This window comes from Macrobrachium rosenbergii, chromosome 2, assembly GCF_040412425.1.
Source record: "Macrobrachium rosenbergii isolate ZJJX-2024 chromosome 2, ASM4041242v1, whole genome shotgun sequence".
Classification (NCBI taxonomy): Eukaryota; Metazoa; Arthropoda; class Malacostraca; order Decapoda; family Palaemonidae; genus Macrobrachium; species Macrobrachium rosenbergii.
In genome coordinates this window covers 34,663,062-34,685,633 of record NC_089742.1, presented here as the reverse complement: position 1 = coordinate 34,685,633, position 22,572 = coordinate 34,663,062, and the positions used below count along the sequence as shown (strand labels likewise).

Below are 22,572 nucleotides of genomic sequence, written 5' to 3'. Positions count from 1 at the left end.
TCTAGACAGAAAAAAAAGAAGCACCTGGGAGCGAGAAAGGATTCCATCGGGAGGGGTAAATGACTAATCCGAATCCTTCCAATTTGCTAGGACCTTCACCAAGGACTTCCTTCCGTTCTTCAGGATAAAAGAAAAAAAAGGTAGAAAGAGAAAGACTCATTATGGTAATGAAGGAACAAATTAATTAAGCTTCCGAGGAGACAAGAGCTATTCCACCTCGTAATGGGCGGGCGGGCGCGCGCCGCAGACGAAAGACTCTCGGGTAAGTAACTACACCGCTGGATGAAGTGAGAAAGTGCTCTCTCTCTCTCTCTCTCTCTCCTTTTTATATCTTTCACAAGCTCCTACAATATTAAAGAAAGCAGAATTTGCGACCAATTAACTTAACACAGTACAGGGTAAAAAGTGAAATTGGTAGATGAGATACTGGGAGATTTTATTTCTCTCTCTCTCTCTCTCTCTCTCTCTCTCTCTCTCTCTCTCTTATTTTCACTATATTTTAAAATGCTAAAGAAAGCAAAATTTGCAACCAATGCATTTAACAAAGTATATGGCAGGAAGATAATTATATAAATGAGATATTGGGAGATGTTATAATTCTTCTCTCTCTCTCTCTCTCTCTCTCTCTCGCTCTCTCTCACCTGCAAGTTTACCACCTCAAAATTCGTGGAAACGAAATTTGCGACGAATGGGCAGATAGATAGATAGATAGAAGAAGAAGAAAAAGAAGAAGATGAAGAGAGAGAGAGAGAGAGAGAGAGAGAGAGAGAGAGAGAGAGAGAGAGAGAGAGAGAGAGATAATTACACATCCGAGACGACCATCCGGCGGTCTCCCAAAAATATGACAGAGTGGTTTCACACCCGGGCTGAAATCTCAGAGAGTGGAAAAAACCAAGCAAAACTAATTCTTGTCCGCTCCATAAGAGCGATCATAAACCTGAGATTCCCTGTTGCGACGTCTAATGACACAGAGATACACGAGAATTGAGGACGCAGTTCTTAAATGAAATGAGAGACGATGAGCACGCGCACGCGCATAACTCACGCAGAAGTAATCTCGTGCCGGAGGTTGGTAGTCACTCTCTTTGCATTTCTTAAGAGGTTCTTAGTTCGTGTGATCGCAATGCTGTCGAGGTTAATGGTAATTAACCTCGGATTTCTTATGTCTCATTGTGACTCACTGTTAATTTGCCAAAGCGTAAAACCATGCTGTTATTACCGTAAGTGATTTGTCGAGTTCCAGGAACTTTTCAACGTGTGAGAAAACTCTTTTGAACCCTGTACATTACACTAGAGCACGTTAATTTTCATTTTGTACCAGTGAGCTCTTAGCTATATTCTTTCAAGTCTTCATTAACTTTAACATTAAATTCCTCCATGCCACGTTTCCTTTAAACTATTGTTTTATCATTTGTCCGCTGTAAGTCTCTTTCCTTAAAATATGTATATTTTTCCTATTTTGTACTTTACGGAAAAGGGACGAAGTATATTGTTATTACGATTCTGAAAATATCACGATGCATTACGATTGATTAATTGATTTAAAGACAAGATTTGGTGCCGCAAGTACCAAAATTGATTGCCATAACTTACTTAGCAATTCTCATCCAATTTTGCAAGTAGAGATTCCACACCATTGTCCTTAAATCACATGCTATAATCTCTTCCTGGCCCATGTTTAATTCTATTTATCTATCTATTCATATCTATCCATATATACATGTATGTATGTATGTATGTATGTATATATATATATATATATATATATATATATATATATATATATATATATATATATATATATATATATATATATATATATATATATATATATATATATATAGATATAACACACACGTACATTCTTCAGACAGTCCAATACAGGTATCGTAATTTTTCTCGAACTTGGTCTCTCTCTAAACTCGACGCATGCGCTTCCGCTCTCTCCCCACCACCCACCCACCTTCTCTCTCTCTCTCTCTCCGCGCACCATTGTCTATTAGCGCTATTGTCTGTTTCTCTTTGTGTTTCCCCCCCGTCCCTTCCTCAGATCCCTTAACCGCCATTTCGGGCCTGGAAGTCATTTTTCGTCCTTCTTCCGCGGGACAATCAACTGAATAAACTTTTGATTCGGTTTTCGTTACTGCGGGCCGATATTTTCCAACCCCCTTCCCGCTCTTTTTCGGGAATTTCGACTCTGCATATTGATCAGGCGTCAGTCACAGGCAGTCTGTTCGCGCCTTTTCTCCGTTTCTTTGTTTCATTTGAAGGTACTTTAAAAAAAAATATAAAAATTTTTTTTTAGTTTTATTTTCTCTTCGGAAAATCAAAGGGTTCGATCTGTTTTTAATTGACCTACTTTTTTTTTTTATTTACTTAGTTCATTATTTTTTTTTCTTTCGGCTTTTTCTTTTTTTGTTTTTCGGTTTGAAAGCTGATGGTGGTCTTTTAGGTTTGTTCGGTATGAATGATAACAGCAAAAACAAAAATAACACCAATAATGAAACCACTACTAATATTACTACTACCACTGATACTACTACTAATGGAAATAACAATACCTGACGTTTCAATTTTTTTCAATAATAATAATAATAATAATAATAATAATAATAATAATAATAATAATAATAATAATAATAATTTGCACTCATTCATTTTTTGGTTGCATATATACTTGACACCTTCTCTTGATAAATCCGAGAATTAATTTAATTTGGATAAAACTAAGACAAAGGTTGAAAAGTATTAGGAAATGAAAAACTCATTGTTTAGGAGATAGCTGAGGACAAATACTGAATTTCTCCCAGAGGAATACGGTCAGCATTATCATATCTGAACAACTTAGCTTTGCTTACCAATGGAAGACGTTTATTTTTTCAGTAAAACGTCCTCTAGGAATGGGAACGGAAGCCTTCTACATACAGGGGTACGTCTTCCATAATGTGATGCCTACAGGGGACATGTCAGCCGCAAGGTTTTTCCTCTATTGAAAAAATGTTATTTAAGAAAATCGAAATACTTCCATAACACCATTTTCAGACAATAGCTGGAATCCTGCAAAATAAGATGTTCGTAATAAGCTCAGTTTGCATGTGATTAGGTTTAAAAAAATGTGTAAGTTGAGTATATCTTAGTTTAACCAGACCACTGAGCTGATTAAAAGCTCTCCTGGGGCTAGCCCGAAGGGTTAGATTTATTTTACGTGGCTAAGAACCAACTGGTTACCTAGCAACGGGGCCTACAGCTTATTGTGGAATCCGAACCACATTATGGCGAGAAATGAATTTCTATCACCAGAAACAAATTTCTCTAATTCTTCATTGGCCGGTCGGAGGGTCTGACGCTGGGCCAACAGCGTGCTAGCCGAGAACTTTACCCACCCCACCAATGAAGAACACTAACAAATGCATAGTAATAAACAATTTCCTTCTTGTATAAAATAAGTTTTGCTTGTAATTCGTGCCTTACCTTGAACTAATGCATTATGAACAATTTCCTGTACAAGGGCTTTCAGGGAGTCTTTATTTAATAAGATTTATGTCATGGCAAGGAAAAATAGCTGAAAGCTGATTCCTATTAGGCTTAAAATTTTTAATGTTCGATGTTTTCCCAGAAGATACAGTATAAAGAGTAAAATATGTGAAGGTTAAAATATAACAGTTCATAATTACGTAGAAGAAGAAGAAGAAGAAGAAGAAGAAGAAGAAGAAGAAGAAGAAGAAGAAGAAGAAGACAACAGATATTTGGTATCGTCCAACACTGTAATGTTGATTATCTGTTTTTTGATAAAACATTTTCCCTGACTTTTATCACGACTTTATAAATGATAATTTGCATTTCATTTTACCCACAGAAAAGAAGTTTGATGTTGGGTTGAAACTTGTAGAAAAATTAGAGCATAATTTAATCTTGCACACGAAAGAAAGGCCCAGTGACGTAAGCTAACAGAGATATATATATATATATATATATACTGTATATATACATATACACACATATGTATAAATATATATGTAATATATATGTATATATATATATATATATATATATATATATATATATATATATATATATATATATATATATTTATGTGTATATCTACCTATCTACACACACACACACACACACACACACATATATATATATATATATATATATATATATATATATATAAATACATATATGTATGTATATATCTATCTATATATAACATATATATATATATATATATATATATATATATATATATATATATATATATACATGCATACCACACACACACATATATATCCACACACAGAATAGCATTCATGGATATTTTCATACAAAGGTCTCATATCATGAGATTCTAACGACAACCAGAAATTCATGAAAATAATTTTATTTCTAACTAGCAAGACATAACTTTGGCATTATAAGAAAGAGAAATGACCAACTGTGCAAGTAAACGATGGACCGAATAAATGCTGAAATGCTCCGGCCATGTCATCAGGACAGGTTATAAATAATCTGTCGTCCTGTGTTGAAATAGGTCACTTGGGTTGGGAAGGGGTGGGTAGAGGGTTTGGGGTTGGTGATGGAGAGCGAGGTGGGAGGGGGGGATGAGGTGGCGGAGGGGGAGGGGTTCCATTTGAGGCTGACTAATTAAAGAGAGGTAGACAAACCTTTTGCTTAATAGGACATATAAGAGGCTGAATTCCATTCTCCCATTAAAATAAATAAATAAAGCAGAAGAAGAAGAAGAAGAAGAAGAAGAAGAAGAAGAAGAAGAAGAAGAAGGAGAAGAAGAAGAAGAAGAAGAAGAAGAAGAATATACCACAATACATCGAGAGAAAATATAGCAAAGACGCGAAGGTAAGAAATTAGACCGACTACGGCCGTCAGAAATATCCTTCAACATCGAAAATGGCGGAGGAGATATTCCACGGTGAAAATAATGCATAATGCAAATGGCTCATAGGAGCGATCACGAGATAAATTGCGTTCGTCAGACCGACCGCCCTCTTCCCTCTGTGAAATTAGCGGGGCCTTTGGAGCCTCCGAAATATTTGCACCAGCGACTTTGCTTCGGGGAAGGTGCGTGAACTGACGTGGGGAAAGAAAACGGTGAAAATAACGACGGGTGAGAAAACTATGACCGGAGCACGACGGGAGAAATACTTTGAAGAAGTTTCTGAGTGGTTGGTTAGGAATATATGCAGACAGCGTGCGTGTAAATACACGCACACACACACAGAGGCACGCACAGGCACGCACGCACACACACACACACACACACAAACACACACAGAATGCAAGGCAAGGAAGTTACGAAAGATGAGAGAAAGGGGAAGCATAGAGATGAGATAAAACAGGAGGGGAGATATGAAAGCAATAAATGCAGAAGGCTTTTAGCCAAGTGGCCTCTCAATAAAAGGAAAAGAGAAAAGAAAAAGGTAAATAAGTAATTGAAAATGAAAACAAGATAAAATGGTGAAAAAGGAATTGAAAAATATATAAACAAACGCAGATTATTAATAGAACAAGGAAGAGAGATAGCGATCGTGAGATGAAGCATGTGGAGGCATTTATTTAAGAACAAATAACAGGTGAGAATGATGAAGGATATAAAGAGAAATAGATAAAAATGTAGAGTAAGAGGCGAAAACGAATAGACGATAAAATAAGCAGAAATAAAAGGCTAAAAGAAATTCATGGAAGAAGCTATTCGAAAATAAACTCAAAAGGAGTCACTTTATCCATAGAAAATATAAAATTTTTCTGATACATAAACTAAGATTTTTTTTTGATATATAAACTATACATTTTTTCTGATATATAAAACAGCAAAGGCATTTGCTTTTTTTTTCTGATACATAAACTGAGATTTTTTTTCTGATATATAAACTCTAAATTCTTTTCTGATATATAAAACAGCAAAGGCATTTGCTTTTAATGTGATATTGGCGAGACAGGCCTCCACAAATAGGCGTTCTTTTAACGCGGAAAAGGAATATGAATTATTCATTTCAATGATAATATTAATTTTTTCCCTAGCTGATGACAGACATAACTCTTAAAATGAGGCAGATTATGAATCTTCTGTTTTGAGAGAGAGAGAGAGAGAGAGAGAGAGAGAGAGAGAGAGAGAGAGAGAGAGAGAGAGAGACTTCGATTTGGATTCAAGATTAGTATGCCAACGCGTTTCAGAACAATAGTGAAATGGTGAAATTACGAGAAATATAAATAATATCTTATTCATCTGTTTTACATCTTTGTCCGTCGAGAACTTGAGGGTTATTGGCAAACGTTCACTGAATCTGTATTGAAGAAAGTAAAGCACACAAATTCTTCAGTTATTCATCCAATTCATTCATCAATCTCTGTCTCTCCGTGCGACAAGGGATTGAAGATCATCCTCAGACTTTCCATTCGCGTCCAGTCAGATCACCAGATTCCAGTTCGCCTTAATTGACGTAGGGTGCCTTCCATTGATCCCACCTATCTCTCGTCTTCCTCCTCCTCTTTCGACGCCTTTTCCTTAATCACTCCTTCTTCCTTTCGTCATTCATTTCTGCTTTGTTGCGCCTCTGCTCCACTCATAGTTCGCCCTTTCATCTTTTTCCACTCCCTTTTTTTTTTCAGTCCGTTCGGAAATTCTCAATTCTTCCCCCTTTTCGTGTTCTTGTTTCGTCGAATTCATTCGCTTCAGTATCCCCTCTTCTTATCCTCCGTTCTCTCTATTTCCTTTGCATAGTTTTGTGTCGACGATAAAATCCATCGTCCATATCTGTTATTGTTTGTTATTCCATCTATGTCTATCAATGCCTTGATTATATTCAGTGTCCAATTCTTTCCATTGCCAATTGATATTCTTTTCATATCTACCTGTTTTGGATTTTGGAAACTTGCCGTAAACTAATTCGTTTTCATGAAAACATGCACACATATACATACACACATGATATATATATATATATATATATATATATATATATATATATACATACAGTATATGTGTGTGTGTAATTATATTCATATATGTATATACAGTATATAAAGAGAAAGATATTAAGAGAAATCTATATATATATATATATATATATATATATATATATATATATATATATATATATATATATATGTATACATACAGTATATGTGTGTGTGTAATTATATTCGTATATGTATATACAGTATATAAAGAGAAAGATATTAAGAGAAACTTTGAGCTTAAGAGGTAGAAAGAAAGAGATTTCGTGAATAGAAGGAGTGAGTAAGGAATTTCCCTTTTTCATCTCAGAATAAGGGGAAATTTATTGCTCTTGGTAAATAGAAAGTAAGGACGGATAAATAAAGTAGATAAAGAAGTGTGTGTGTGTGTGATTGTAAAAAAGGAGAATTAGGTGATTGCATACTTGTAAGAACCAAAACAATCAGTGATATAATAGACAGGAAAAAATAAAAAGATTAGAAACAGAGAACCAAAGAGAAATACACAATGAATAACATAAACGCATTGATAAACACAGATGGAATAACAGACGATAACAGACAAAAACGACGGATTTCGTCGTCGACACGAAACTATGCAAAGGAAATAGAGAGAACGGAGAATAAGGAGAGGGGAGACTGAAGCGAATGAATTCTACGAAACAAGAAAACGTATTTCCGAACGGATTAAAATAAAAAGAGGGGCGTGGAAAAAGATGAAAGGGCGAAATATGAGCGAAGCAGAGGCGCAACAGAGCAGAAATGAATGACGAAAGGAAGAAGGAGTGATTAAGGAAAAGGCGTCGAAAGAGGTGGAAGAGGGCGAGAGATAGGTGGGATCAATGGAAGTCGCCCTGCGTCAATTAAGGCGAACTGGGATCTGGTGATTTGACTCGACGCGAATGGAAAGTTTGAAGATGATTTTCAATCCCTTGTCGCACCGAGAGACAAATATTGATGGATGAACTGGATGAATAAGTGAAGAATCTGTGTGCTTTACTTTTTAACACAAATTCAATGCTCGTTTGCAAACAGTTTTGAAGTTCTCGACGGGCAAAGATGCATAACAGATGAATGATAGCGATGAAGACAATCAGATGATTCAGCCTGACCCACAAAGAGATGAAGACTGAAAAATGCAACGGATGAATCAGCAACAGTTCTCGTTTTTCAACTCAGATTGAACGAAAGGTGTAAAAAGAACTCTGAGCTGGTGTGGTACAAAGAGACAGATTTGATGAATAGAAGAAACGAATCGAGAATTTCTTTTTTTCATCTCAGAACAAAAGAAAATTATAAATAGAATTTTCTTAATGAAGTAGATGACGAAATGAACAAGTCTTGTTACTTCACCAAGTTGTAATGAAAAGCCTGACTAGAATTTGAAAGCACCAGAATCACAGATAGTTGAAATGTATGGGCAGAACAAATTAAGATAAGAATAACACGCATTATTTTGCCCTGGTTAAATAAACAAAAATATGTAAGGCACTTTGAGGCTCGTGATGCTCAAGGAGAAAGTATTGATGAATAAAATAGCTAAATAAATGAAGAACTCTGTGTTATTCTGCGGATAGTCATAAGCACAATCTCTTTATATTGAAAAATTAGTCTCTCCATAATGGCACTATTTCCATTGTCATAGCAAATACTGTTTAACAAAAGCAATAAAAATCTTCAACATAAATATATTGATTAACAGTAATATTTGTTTATTTTAATGTATTTTTAATTTAATTTAATAGGCTTTTACTCTTTTTTATATTTAAATAACGTTATTTGTCGATAACAGGTATTTATTTTTTTACAATTTTTTTTAATCTTCTAGTTTTTTAAGTCACTTCCCCACCCTCTTAATCACTATTCCCCCAATTCCTAGAGGAATCCTAATTTTCCCTGATGCCACACTGGGGGAAGATTTTTCATAGGCCTAAGGATCACCCCTAATTTCTCTCTTTCTATAACTTCTTTAAATCTATTAATTCTTCGCTATAATCACGCACTAATGAAGTTATGATGCGCTTATTGGAACCTTTTCCAAGTCTGTGAAACGTTAAAAGGAATTTGAATGTCCAACAATTCAATACTGTTACACGAAGGGAACTAAGGTTACATATATGTGTATATATATATAACGCACACACACACACACACACACACATATATATATATATATATATATATATATATATATGTATATATATATATATATATATATATATATATATATATATATATATATATATATATATATAATTTATATTATGTTCGTGTTTTCTATTTCGGTTCGTATTAAAGAGCTTTGATAAAATGACGCAGTCTTCTTCATTGCTACTGAAACTTTTCATCAAAGTTTATCCACTGCATCGCATAAAGCGTAAACTTCAAAATTAGACCAAAATAACGGTGTTAAGGTTGAAATATATTGAATCAAAAGTAACGTGAAATATTGCTCCCACTAATGTGATAAGTATAATGAGATATCACCAAACTTCCCAACAGATCTGTGAGGAAGATATTAACAATCATAGGCCTATGCATCAATGTGATTATCGTTATTATGCGGCCAACTCAAACCCGGCTCTCGAACCTCATCAAGAAATCATCATGGAAACCATGGTATACTTTTAGCAAAAAAATACTTGAATATATTAAAGCCTCAAATAGTTTCGTGTATTAAAATCAAATCTAAAATTCGAAGTACATATGACGCATAATTTCACGAATAAATTAAAATCTTGGACATGCCTCCAACTGTACTTTTCATACGACACGAAACTCGAACGACTGAAGAGCAGTTAACCCAGAGCCGTCATATTATAGCGAGCTCGGAAGCCGACGCGCGGGTAATTTGCATTGCAGATTAACCATAAACTGAAGACCACCAAAGGAAATGTAAAGTGACGGCCTGCCGAGATTAAAGTTGCGAAGATGTTTCTGCGGCCCGATGTTGCGTCAGTTCGACATCGCGTGTCTCGTACGCGTCTCGTACGCGGAGATAAAATCTAGGTCAAGTGAAAATTCGCAGACATTGGGTACACTCGCTTTGCTATGAAGTAAGTTTAAGGTACGAGCTGATTATAATATTTAGTAGAGCAGATTAAATGCCCTATTTCACGAGCTGAATGAGTTTTCAGTTCATTTTTACTTCTTAACAAGTATAAAATCTCCTTCAAGTTTATTACGCATCATGTATAAGCCTTAATTGTGGCTTATTAAACGCCCCGCAAGATTAAGATATCAGTATTAGTGAACTAAATGAACACAACATTTCTAATGACGCAAAAATGGTTAAGGCATGAATGAAGTATAAAAAAAGAGAACTAGAGAGGTGCCGAGAGAGTAATTAAAATTCTGAGCATACCAGCATAACTCCATATGTAAATGAAAGAGCATACACGGCTGGAAAATTTCACAGAGATTCAGAGAAATTCCTCGCTGTTGCTTCTGCCATTTTTGGCTTCTTGATAAAAAAAAAAAGAATTTTATTCTGAGCAAACTGAAGAAAAAGTTAAAATATATTAGGCTGGTGATGGAGGTTTATATCGACTGGGCAAGAAGTAAGAGATTGAATTTATATGGGCCTTTTTGGAAAAATTTATTGTTAAAATGGTAGTGAGGAAAACTTGGAATAGGAACTTTGTCGACTCTGAAAATTTATGGAAACATACGATTGAAAGAATAAATAAATTGATGGGCTCAGTATGATAACGGCTGCAATAAAAACTGGGTGGAATCAGATATAATAATATGATAAGGATATATGGTAAAACTTGGACTTTTAATATCCTTACTGAGTCTTACTGAGGCGAACTGGATATGTAGAGAGAATGGGAGCAGAAAGAGTAAAGATGATTTCTATACTGGGTTCATCATGAGAGAGCATGAGAGGAAGAACAAGATAATTCTAGGAAAGGCAGAAAATATTATAAAAATAAATCTTAGTATCTATACAGTACAAGAGTGTGGTAGATTTTGAAAGTGTTCAAAATCTACAGATAGACAGGTAGATAGCGAGATAAACCGAGCCACCCTTCCCAAACCCAGGCTCTGTACACTTTATCCCCTTTATAGAAGGAGGTAGAAAAAAAAGGGAGAGGAAACAGTAAATTCCAACGCCCTAATATCATCTTATCGAATCACAGTTAAAAACATTTGGGAGAAATTCTTGGCATTTTTTCTGCCATTGAGCCGGGGGATATAAAGTTGAAAAAGTTGTAATGACTTTTCAACAACGGGTCCCTCGACTCGAAGTGGGAGTTCCGATAGAGAGAGAGAGAGAGAGAAGGAGGAGGTGGGAGGAGGGGAGGGAAATAAGGAGGAGGAGGGAGGGAGGAGGTGGTGATGTTTGAAAAGGTTACATAGAGAGAGAGAGAGAGAGAAGGGAGGAGGAGGAGGAGGGAGAGGGAAATAAGGAGGAGGAGGGAGGGAGGAGGTGGTGATGTTTGAAGGCTACATAGAGAGAGAGAGAGAGAGAGAGAGAGTGGGAGGAGGTGGGAGGAGGGGAGGGAAAAGAAGGAGGAAGGAGGGAGAGGTAGATAATTGGAAGGTTACATAGAGAGAGAGAGGAGAGAGAGAGAGAGAGAGAGAGAGAGAGAGAGAGGAGGAGGAGGGGAGGAGGAGGGGAGGGAGAAGGAGAAGGAGGAAGGAGAAGGTGGTGATGTTTAAAAGTTACAAGAGAGAGAGAGAGAGAGAGAGAGAGAGAGAGAGAGGAGGAGAGAGAGAGAGGAGGAGGGAAAGAAGGGGAGGGAAAAGAAAGAAGGAGGAAGGGAGAAGGTGGTGATGTTTAAAAGTTAGGAGAGAGAGAGAGAGAGAGAGAGAGAGAGAAGGAGGAGAAGGAGGAGGAAGGGGAGGGAAAGAAGGAGAAGGGGAGGAAGGAGAAGGTGGTGATGTTTAAAAGTTACAGGAGAGAGAGAGAGAGAGAGAGAGAGAGAGAGAGAGAGAGAGAGAGAGAGAGAGGAGGAGGAGGAGGAAGGGAGGAAAGAAGGAGGAAGGAAGGAAGGAGAAGGTGAAGGGAGTGATGTTTAAAAGTTACAGAGAGAGGAGAGAGAGAGAGAGAGAGAGAGAGAGAGAGGAGGAGGGAGGAGGAGGAGGAAGGGGAGGGAAAGAAGGAGAAGGAGGAAGGGAGAAGGTGGTGATGTTTAAAAAGTTACAGGAGAGAGAGAGAGAGAGAGAGAGAGAGAGAGAGAGAGAGAGAGAGAGAGAGAGAGAGAGAGAGAGAGAGAGAGAGAGAGAGAAGGAGGAGGAGGAGGAAGGGGATGGGAAAGAAGGAGAAGAGGAGGAAGGGAGAAGGTGGTGATGTTTAAAGACAGGAGAGAGAGAGAGAGAGAGAGAGAGAGAGAGAGAGAAGAGAGGAGAGAGGAAGGAGGAGGAGGAAGGGGAGGAAAGAAGGAGAAGGAGGAAGGGAGAGAGGTGGTGATGTTTAAAAAGTTACAGGAGGAGAGAGAGAGAGAGAGAGGAGAGAGAGGAGAGGGAGAGAGAGAGAAGGAGGAGGAGGAGGAGGAAGGAAGGGGAGGAAAGAAGGAGAAGTGAGGAAGGGGAGAAGGTGGTGATGTTTAAAAGTTACAGGAGAGAGAGAGAGAGAGAGAGAGAGAGAGAGAGAGAGAGAGAGAGAGAAGGAGGAGGAGGAGGAAGGGGAGGGAAAGAAGGAGAAGGAGGAAGGGAGAAGGTGGTGATGTTTAAAAAGTTACAGGAGAGAGAGAGAGAGAGAGAGAGAGAGAGAGAGAGAGAGAGAGAGAGAGAGAAATACAGGAATGTCATTTGATTCAGAGAAGAACTTTTCCTGTTGATCAGTATTGTTGAAATAACAATATAAAAGAATTTTTCAGGCAACAGAAAATATATTGTTCTGTGAAATCTGTGGATTTGCATAAAGAATAAAATAAGTAAATAACTGTACATTTTATGTTAGTTTGATTTAGATTTACTGAAAACAATGCTGTTCTGTTTAGGGGTAGAGAATAGGACTGCACACTCATGTATTGGTTACATTCACAAACATGTATCTTTTATTTATCATAACTGAATCTTGTATCCACACACACACATACATACATACATATACACATACATATATATATATATATATATATATATATATATATATATATATATATATATATATATATATATATATATATATATATATATAAACTTCTCCAGTAATATACTCATGATTATAACAACCACACCTGCCAAAGCTATGCTGATTCATTAATTACACCTGCCAAAGCTATGCTGATTCATTAATTACGCATTTCCTGTTACGAGAAATGCGTCTCGCATCCTATTAACGCCGGAATTCGCCGCTTATTTTCTAACAAATACTTCCAACTGACATCACATTTATTCTGAAAGCTTTCCATTAGAGTGCTGGCGCGGTAATTGACGAATTATGAATTAGTAAAGGTAATAACTTATTTAATATGAAATCTACTCAGAAGAATATACACCAAAGATTCCTCTCTGTTTTGTATAAAAGATGATAATTCTTACCTGTGGCTTTGATATTCACAGGTTAAAAGGAAGGTGGGGGGTGGGGAGGCGTTTATGGGCCTGGGGATCGAGAGGGGGGGGGAGAGGGGATTGGTTTGGACTGGGAGAGAGGAAAGGTCATAGGTCAATGATTTCTGGCAATGTGTATCTGTCAAACTTCCACGTACCGCCATTAGTTAGGTCACGTAGGCAAATGTTAGTATTTTTTATTTATTTTTTCAAAGTAATGCTTTGTAGGCAAGATAAGTTGTATGAAATAAATGCAACTTTAATATTTGATTCTTCTGATTAAAAAAAATAAACGTTTTTCTCTTCTGCAAGAAATGTAATGTTATCGGAAAATTCTGAATTTTCTTTTAGGTATTTTTATTATGGAAATTGCCTTTTTTTAACCCAGGCTCAAAAATGACAAACGCGGCCTTTCTATGCGGAATGAAATCTAGCTTTGCAACGAGGGAAACGCGCACAATATCCTCTGGGTCTAAACCCACCAGGCTTCTATGCGAGCGCTAAAACGACGGATTTATTCATTATTTTTTCTCTTTCTTTGTGTGAAAATGAAACCTAGCTTTAGAGTAAGGGAAATGAAAGCAATATCCCCTTTCTGTAGACTCGCGGCTTCTCGCTGTTATGTGTCCTATGCAAATGTTTTCAATATAAACGTCTCTTTGCATTCAGTCGCTTTGAGTTGTTAGTGGTGCCACCTAGCGAACGTTAAGGTAAGCTGGATAATATTTTCCGGCCGTAGAGGTGACTGTTTGTTTTCGACGAGATTAAAAAAAAAATCTAAATTAAAATATCTAATGATATTTTGTGGCTTGTGGTTAATAGCTGGTCAGTTATGAAAAGTAAGAAAATATCTATGGATGTTTTGTTGTGTTTAAAGTCGCTTTGAGCTGTTAGTGGTGCCACCTAGCGGACGATAAGGTAAGCTTAATAATATTTTGATTATTTCATTTCTAATGAAAATAAAACCAAATTAAAATATCTAAGGATATTCTGTAACTTGCAGATCATAGCAAGTTAGTTTTTAAAGTTAATATCTAAATAGTTTTTAAAACAAATTAAAACATTTCGTCCTTAACATTTGTCATGTGGAACTCAATTGTCAGATTTTTAAAGAATAAACATCAATAAGAGATTAAGCAGTCTAATGATATTTTGTCATGTCTAGTTGGTAGTAGGGCTTTAAAAAAATTTAAACTCAAAACAGTACTTTGACAAGTCTCGAAAAATGCAATTTATGTCATATTGAATTGACAGTCCTATTTTGAAGAGAATTCCACAAAAATCGAAATAGAAGTAATTAAAATTTCGTATTATCGAGTTCGTATTTAGCTTAAGCTAAAAATTAGTAGAATATATGAATTTCCTTTGCATTCTCTTATTGATAGGTAATAATAATAATAATAATAATAATAATAATAATAATAATAATAATAATAATAATAATAATACTTCTTCTTCTTCTTGTTATTATTATTATTATTATTATTTTTGTTGCCGTTATACTGTCTATATGACATTACAGTTAAAATTCAAACATATTTAAAAGAAAAGAGACCCGTCTGTTTCCCCTGTCTGTTTGTCTGTCTGACTGCCTGTCTGTATTGTCTGTCTGTCTAACTGTCCCTTCCACCCGTCCTCCCTTCAATAGCATTCCCGAGGGAATCGTCTCTGTAAGGGCGATAACAAAGCCATAGTACTTGAAAAAAAGCTTTTTGGAAGGAGAGGAAAAAATAGACGAGAAAAAGAAACAAACGGGACAGGAAACAGGAGAAGAGATACCGAGTGAGAGTGAGAGAGAACAAGAAAGAGAAGAATAGAGGGAGAATGGAAAGGTCAGGAGAGGAGGAAAGATGGAGATATATAGGTGCATAGATCTGGATCTTCGAGACGAAAATAATTAGGGACGAGGAAACTCGTCGAAGGAAGAGAATAAATGACCTAAGCAAAGTTTGTCAGGGAGGAGTAAAGGGAATAGCTAACAAGGGGCAAATAAAAGGGGGTAAATATAAAACAAAGTAAAATAAAAAAAAACTGGCTTCCATAAGTACATTTTCTGCTAAAATAATCTAATGAATGATCTAAACTTTGAGACAGTTTTTCTGTCTTCAATCTTACACTTTACGTACAGTGCTTTTAATTTATTTATTTTGGATATTTCAAGCACAGAAAATTTGCACGCGCACACACACGTGCATATATATATATGAATATATATATATATATATATATATATATATATATATATATATATATATATATATATATATATATATATATATATGTATGTTTCAATATTGTAAACTACTTTGCAGTGATATGGTAATGAAAGATAAGAATGCTGTGTTCTTCATAATATATATATATATATATATATATATATATATATATATATATATACATATATATATATATATGTATATTCAATATTGTAAACTACTTTGCAGTGATATGGTAATGAAAGATAAGAATGCTGTGTTCTTCATAATATATATATATATATATATATATATATATATATATATATATATATATATGTATATATATATATATATATATATATATATATATATATATATATATATATATATATATATATATATATATATATATATATACATACACACACACATACACACACACACACACTAGTTGACCTACCTGGCGCTGCCTGGGAAAACTCTGAATGACAGTCGATCATTTACCTTAGAAAGGAAGTCACATGTGGTGAGGTTTTGATTAACATGTTTATTTAAAGCAATGAATTCTAGCCAGAATTTTCAATCACAGGAAAGAAAAGCATGTTCCATGATCGTACACATACTTTACACAACAAAAGAATTCAAAGGGGATGTATGAAAAATTTTCTAAGCATGGCCGCAATTCCAGTCACATTACTCGGCCCGACCCTGTGTTAAGTAAAGTACAGGATGCGAAGTAATATTATGCATGCTTTTTGTAAATACTCATAAAAAGTTAAATGTTAGAAAATAAAAAAAATAAACTTTTCCAAATTACCTTACAGTCTACGGATAAAATAAATAATGAGTAGTATAGCATACTCACTGCAGTTGCAAAATAACTTGGATGCAGCGTCTAATATCCCTGTGTTGCTAGGAAAATATATATTTAATGAAATTACAGATAAAAAATCGCAATAATGTACTTAAAAATAATAACATAGAGACGAAAGAAGATACTTTACTTCTTAAATTATAACAAAAATCAATAACGAAATCACATCGGCCTAAAATCGCTTTTTTTCTTCACGCCTTAAACACATGAAGACGGCATTTAAACTCCCGCCAACCAAGAGCCCCGTTACAGTGAACCTCAGGCACGATTTAAATGCCCTGACGGGGTTCAAAAGATGCAGGTGTCCGCTGACTCACGCAAATGAATGGGGGGGGGGGGGGACGATTTAAACCATCCGTTCGCCGGGAAGGATTTAAAGGTATTCATTCAAACTGAACTGAGCTATTTGATCCAACGGAGTTTAAATGGCTTTCCCTTTTTAAAGGTAGAGGTGGTGTTGCCATTTGGTATTAAGTGATGACATTTTACTTAAATGTGCTTTCAAGTATTTTTTAAGTATTTTAATGAGGTTTTATATTTTAAAATAGTGTTTAAGCTTACGCTGGATTTAAAATTGTTTTAAATTATCTGATGAAAAGATAACATACATGAGATATTTCATGTTTAATGTGTCTCCTGGCGTGAATTAGTTAGATCAATAAGAAAAGATTTCTCTCTCTCTCCTCTCAAAGATTCTCTCTCTCTCTCTCTCTCTCTCTCTCTCTCTCTCTCTCTCTCAGTACCTGGCATTTGGCCTAATTATACTACAGCTATCTCTCTCTCTCTCTCTCTCTCTCTCTCTCTCTCTCTCTCTCTCTCTCTCTCTCTCTCTCTCTCTCTCTCTCTCTCTCAGTACCTGGCATTTGGCCTAATTATACTAGCTAGCTATCTCTCTCTCTCTCTCTCTCTCTCTCTATCATGCGCACATGAAAGAATGCTCAGATGGGTTTCAGAATTATTATTTATTTCCATTTAAGTCTGAGCCTCACCCGAGGTATCAGGGTATTTAGAATGGCGAGAAAGCATAAAATGGCTAAAAAGCAAATAAAATTCAGCTTAAAAAAAGTTAGCTAAAAAGGTATTTCTCCTTACTGCCATAGGTTCAATGAGGGGACAGATAGTCACTGAAGACCTGTGGGCTGCATGGGATCACACAAAATGATTGTTCATTATAATATACAATGAACTTAGCAAAACATATATGGTCTTCCTAACCTGTACACAAGGCATTTGCTCTGTAAAGCAAAATCATTGCATGAGAATATGAGAGCAAACAGCGAGAATAAAAAAATATAGAATCGGAGGAAGTAATACAATAAACATGCTGTAACCTTAAGTGGCAAACAGTTACAGGAAACGGTATCTGGGCCTATAAATAAAAGGGAGGACAAGTTACAGACATACAATGTAATTTCACCCTTAAAAGGATACTAGGAAACCAACTTGCCGATAACAGATTTCGAAAAAAAACTGAAGGAATTTAATACTTAAATCAGTATTTTACTGAAATTTCCTTCGACTTATGATTCAAAATATATGTATAATCTATATATATATAAATTTCTGACTTCTCAGTAGAGATTGAATTGTGTCTTTTCCTGAAAGGCAAGGCTCTGTCCATGGCCTATTGGACAGCGCCCTTGCCCTTCAAATTGAAAGACCTGGGTTGATCCTAAATGTGAATCAGAAATTTATTTCTGTTCCACACTTGATTGTGTGTTGATTATTTATATATATAAATATTAATATTAATATAAATATTAATATTAATATTAATATTAATATTAATATTAATATTAATAAACGTGGTAGTATGGTTATTCTAACCTATACTAATTAAGTACGAGAAATCAAAAGGAGGTAATTAAATGAACGACTTGAAACTGGCAACAAACAGCACAGAAAGACGTGAGCATTCCATAATTTATATACCACATTAGTTGCAAAGTCCACGGACACACCAGCCCCGTTTACGGGGGAGGGGGAGGGAAGGGGGAAGGGGGATGGGAAAAGGGAAGAGGGAGAGGGAGGGAAGAAGGAAGGGGAGGGGGAAGGGGAGTAAGAGGGTGATGGGGAAGGGGAAGAGGGAGAGGAGGGAAGAAGGAAAGGGGGGAAGGGAAGTAGGAGGGTGATGGGCGAGGCGAGGGGAAGGAGGAATGCGGAAGGGGGAGGGGGCAGAGGAGGGGGGGGGAGTGAGAAGGAGGAAGGCAAAGGAGGGAGGGGGAGGAGGGGGGAGGAAGAGTTAAGGAGGGGAAAGGAAAGGAGAGGAGAGAAGGGTAGGGGAAGGGGGAGGGGAGGTGGAGGGGAAAGGGAGGGGATGGGAGGGGATGGGAGGGGAGGGAGGAGTGAAGGAGGGAAGGGGGAGGGGAGGGAGCCTCAGAAGCCTGGGATTCCAGTGTCGTTCAAAACAAACAAACAGTTTTAGTAAGCTATATATATATATATATATATATATATATATATATATAATATATATATATATATATTATATATATATGTTTTAGTGTATAAATATATATATATATATATATATATATATAATATATATATAGTATATATATATATATATATATATATATATATATATATAATATATATATATATATATATATATATACAGTATATACATATATATATATATATATATATATATATATATATATATATATATATATATATATATATATATATATATATATATATATATATATATATAATATATATATATATATATATATATATATATATATATATATATATATATATATATAATATATATATATATATATATATATATATATATCCAAAAAAACGATACAAACTTGGTGTCGTGTCCACATTTCTATAGATAAAATGGACCCCTTTGATGGAAAAGGGATTTCCTTCTCGACTCTTGCTCGTGAAAGGAAGGCCGAGTTCAAGAGGTCGGGTGCTTTGTTTTAGTGGCATGAACTGCACCTTTGACTTTTAAACGAGTGCTCGGTTGATTGGAGGCTGGGAACCGGTGCAAACAGCTCGTCTTTCATGTGTCCTGTTTCATTGATCTATCTGTCTATCTGTCTGTCTATCCGTTTGTATGTCTGTCTATCTATCTATCTATCTATCTATCTATCTATCTATCTATCTGTCTATACTCCAATGTATTCTTTTTCATCTGTCTATCTATCTCTGTAGCTCTATCTCTCTCTCTCTGTCTATCTATTCTCCCATGTATGCCTTTTCATTTGCTATGAAATTTCCACTTTATCTATCTATTTATCTATCTATCTAATTTTTTTATGTTGCGATATTTTTCCCCCTTTCTCCCTTCTCTCTCTCTCTCTCTCTCTCTCTCTGTCTATTTTGCCATCAGTTTCACTATTCATTTCAGTGCTTGCTAAGAGATTTCTCGATCTCTCTCTCTCTCTCTCTCACCTCTCACCCGTCCTATTCCCGTCTCTTTGTGTTAATTCTATAATGACTAAATGCACAATATAAGCGACGTAAGAGCTTAACAGCAAAGCTTAAATTACGTTTCCTCCATTTACGATTTTCCAGCAACAAAATAAATCCCATTTTCATGTGTATTTCACTGGGAATCAATACGATTTCTCCTTTTTGGCTGCCATTTCTGTCATGCTCTTTCGTCGAGTTATTCCGTGTCATCAACTGGAAGATTTTTTTATGGCGTGTCCTCGGAATCAGGGTTAATATTTGGTGAATATTTTGATGGGAATGGAAGCATCATCCTGCTGACTTTATTATACTATGTAACAGAAAACAGCAGTATACAGCGCTTGCGTATTGCAAGTAAGTATAGTGTCTGTATTCGTAGAGTTCCAGGGATTAGTTTTTGCATTGCTGGAGTTCCAGGGATTCTTTCACTCTGTGGCCAAACTTTGTAATTTTCTTCTTGCTTCTGATTTCTTTTCGTGGTGTATCCCTCGATCCATTTAAACCTACCTTTAAAGGTGGGTTTATCACTTCATTATTTGACTGACTCCTGAGGCGTGGCTGCCAGAATGACCTCCCTGTTTCTGTGGGATTCGATTCATTTCCAGTAAAATATTGTTTCTTTATAATTCATGAATAAGTCCTTTTCGTAATTCCATTTCATATGTTGAGCTTAAATTCTCTTTTCACGCATAATAATTTTTTTTTTTACTGTTATAATGAATTTTTTGCTCAATCTGATAAAGTTCTGAGATTATTCGGAACTGATTTTTATTAGTTTCTTGTTACATTTAATAATATTACATCCGAATTACTATTTCGTTATAACAACAGAGGTAAAATTTGTCTTTATCTGACGTCACTCGAAAGCCCTTTCCCAATCTGTTGGTCATTAGGCCTCACTGTAACCCATTTTCATATTTCATATACTTTGAAAGACAGAGTCACCATCGCCTCTCATAAACTACCTTTTATTAATAAGTTCCTCTACGCCATTAAACTAATGAAATGTTTTCAGAATAAAAACAAAACGGTTCTCAATATCTACATGTCGTACAAATGTCAGTCACTGTTAATTTTAACATAACATTTTAATAGCATAACCGACCAGCATGTTACCAAAAATGTCATTGTTAGTTGTTGTTGTTAAATTAAACCAGCCCTGTATTGGCACGGGCTCTTGCTCCGAATACAGCTCGTTAAATGTCAACGTAAAAGTTGTTGTGAAAATTGAATAAATATAGATTTAACAGCATTGTTCCTGCTCGAGTTAACGCTAGATCATATAGCTGTAGCCATATTGAAATAATAATAATAATAATAATAATAATAATAATAATAATAATAATAATAATAATAATAATAATAATAATACTATTATTATTATTATTATTATTATTATTATTATAGAATACCACATAAGCTCAAATGGAAAAAAGAGTAAAAGTTATTATTATTATTATTATTATTATTATTATTATTATTATTATTATTATTATTATTATTATTATTATTATTATTATTATTATCCAAAACCACTCATAATCATACGGAAAAAGTGCAAAAAGCCATTAAGCATCACTGAGTGAACTAACTACAATATATGAACGACAAGATTAAACATGGACAGAAAAAACTGGAAGACACTGAATTATTATTGGAATTCCCTGAATGTGACGCAATTGCTCGACTTTTCCAAAAGATATTCAGTACATTTAGCCCGTTAAAAAACCGGGATAATCTCTTGGATTAAAATATATGAATTCACAATAGGAAAAACTTTTTTCATCCCAACTTTTTAATAAAAAGGTATTGAACGAGTATCTCTCGTCTGACAGAAATACACACACGTACACACACACACAAACACAAACACAAACACACACACATAAATACACATATGACAAAATAAAGGCATTGTATCTCTCGTCAGATAGAAATACACACATACACTCACACACACACACACAAACATACACATATATATATCAGGGAATTTTTAACATGGAGGAGTGTTTAATACAGTCTACATGCGTTGACAATTAGTGTTTTGAAGGCAGGTTAATAAAGAAATTGGATTACTCCATTCCAAATGGAATGTTTTTCTATTACGGTATAAATGAGTGACTGCAGATAGTCACAGCGTCGATGTAAATGTCAAAGATCAAGGGGTAGGAATATCTCTCTCTCTCTCTCTCTCTCTCTCTCTCGGCCACATGTACACACATGAAATGAATAATTCTAAGTTATGGCATTTTACAGGGTACCTTATTCTCTCTCTCTCTCTCTCTCTCTCTCTCTCTCTCTCTCTCTCTCTCTCTGTCTCCCTCTCGGCCACATGTACATACTTGAAATGAATAATTCTAAGTTATTTCAGTCCACAGTGCTATCTTATTCTCTCTCTCTCTCTCTCTCTCTCTCTCTCTCTCTCTCTCTCTCTCTCTCTCTTGGCCACATGTACACACATGAAATGAATAATTCTAAGTTATGTCAGTTTATAGGGTTACCTTATTCTCTGTCTGTCTGTCTGTCTCTCTCTCACTTTTCCCCTCCCTTCCCTCTTCTCTCTCTCTCTCTCTTTCTCTCTCT

At 35.4% G+C, this 22,572-nt stretch overlaps 1 protein-coding gene across 1 annotated transcript in view; it reads left to right on the top strand.

Annotated features, from left to right (window-relative positions):
• The window catches only part of LOC136842764 (uncharacterized), a 35,988-nt gene that overhangs the window by 242 nt on the left and 13,174 nt on the right, over window positions 1–22,572 (top strand). Inside the window, exons 2-3 of the mRNA XM_067110558.1 lie at window positions 3,664–3,764; window positions 4,735–4,857. Coding sequence (XP_066966659.1) covers window positions 3,664–3,764; window positions 4,735–4,857 — 224 coding nt within the window. The remainder of the gene's footprint in view (window positions 1–3,663; window positions 3,765–4,734; window positions 4,858–22,572) is intronic.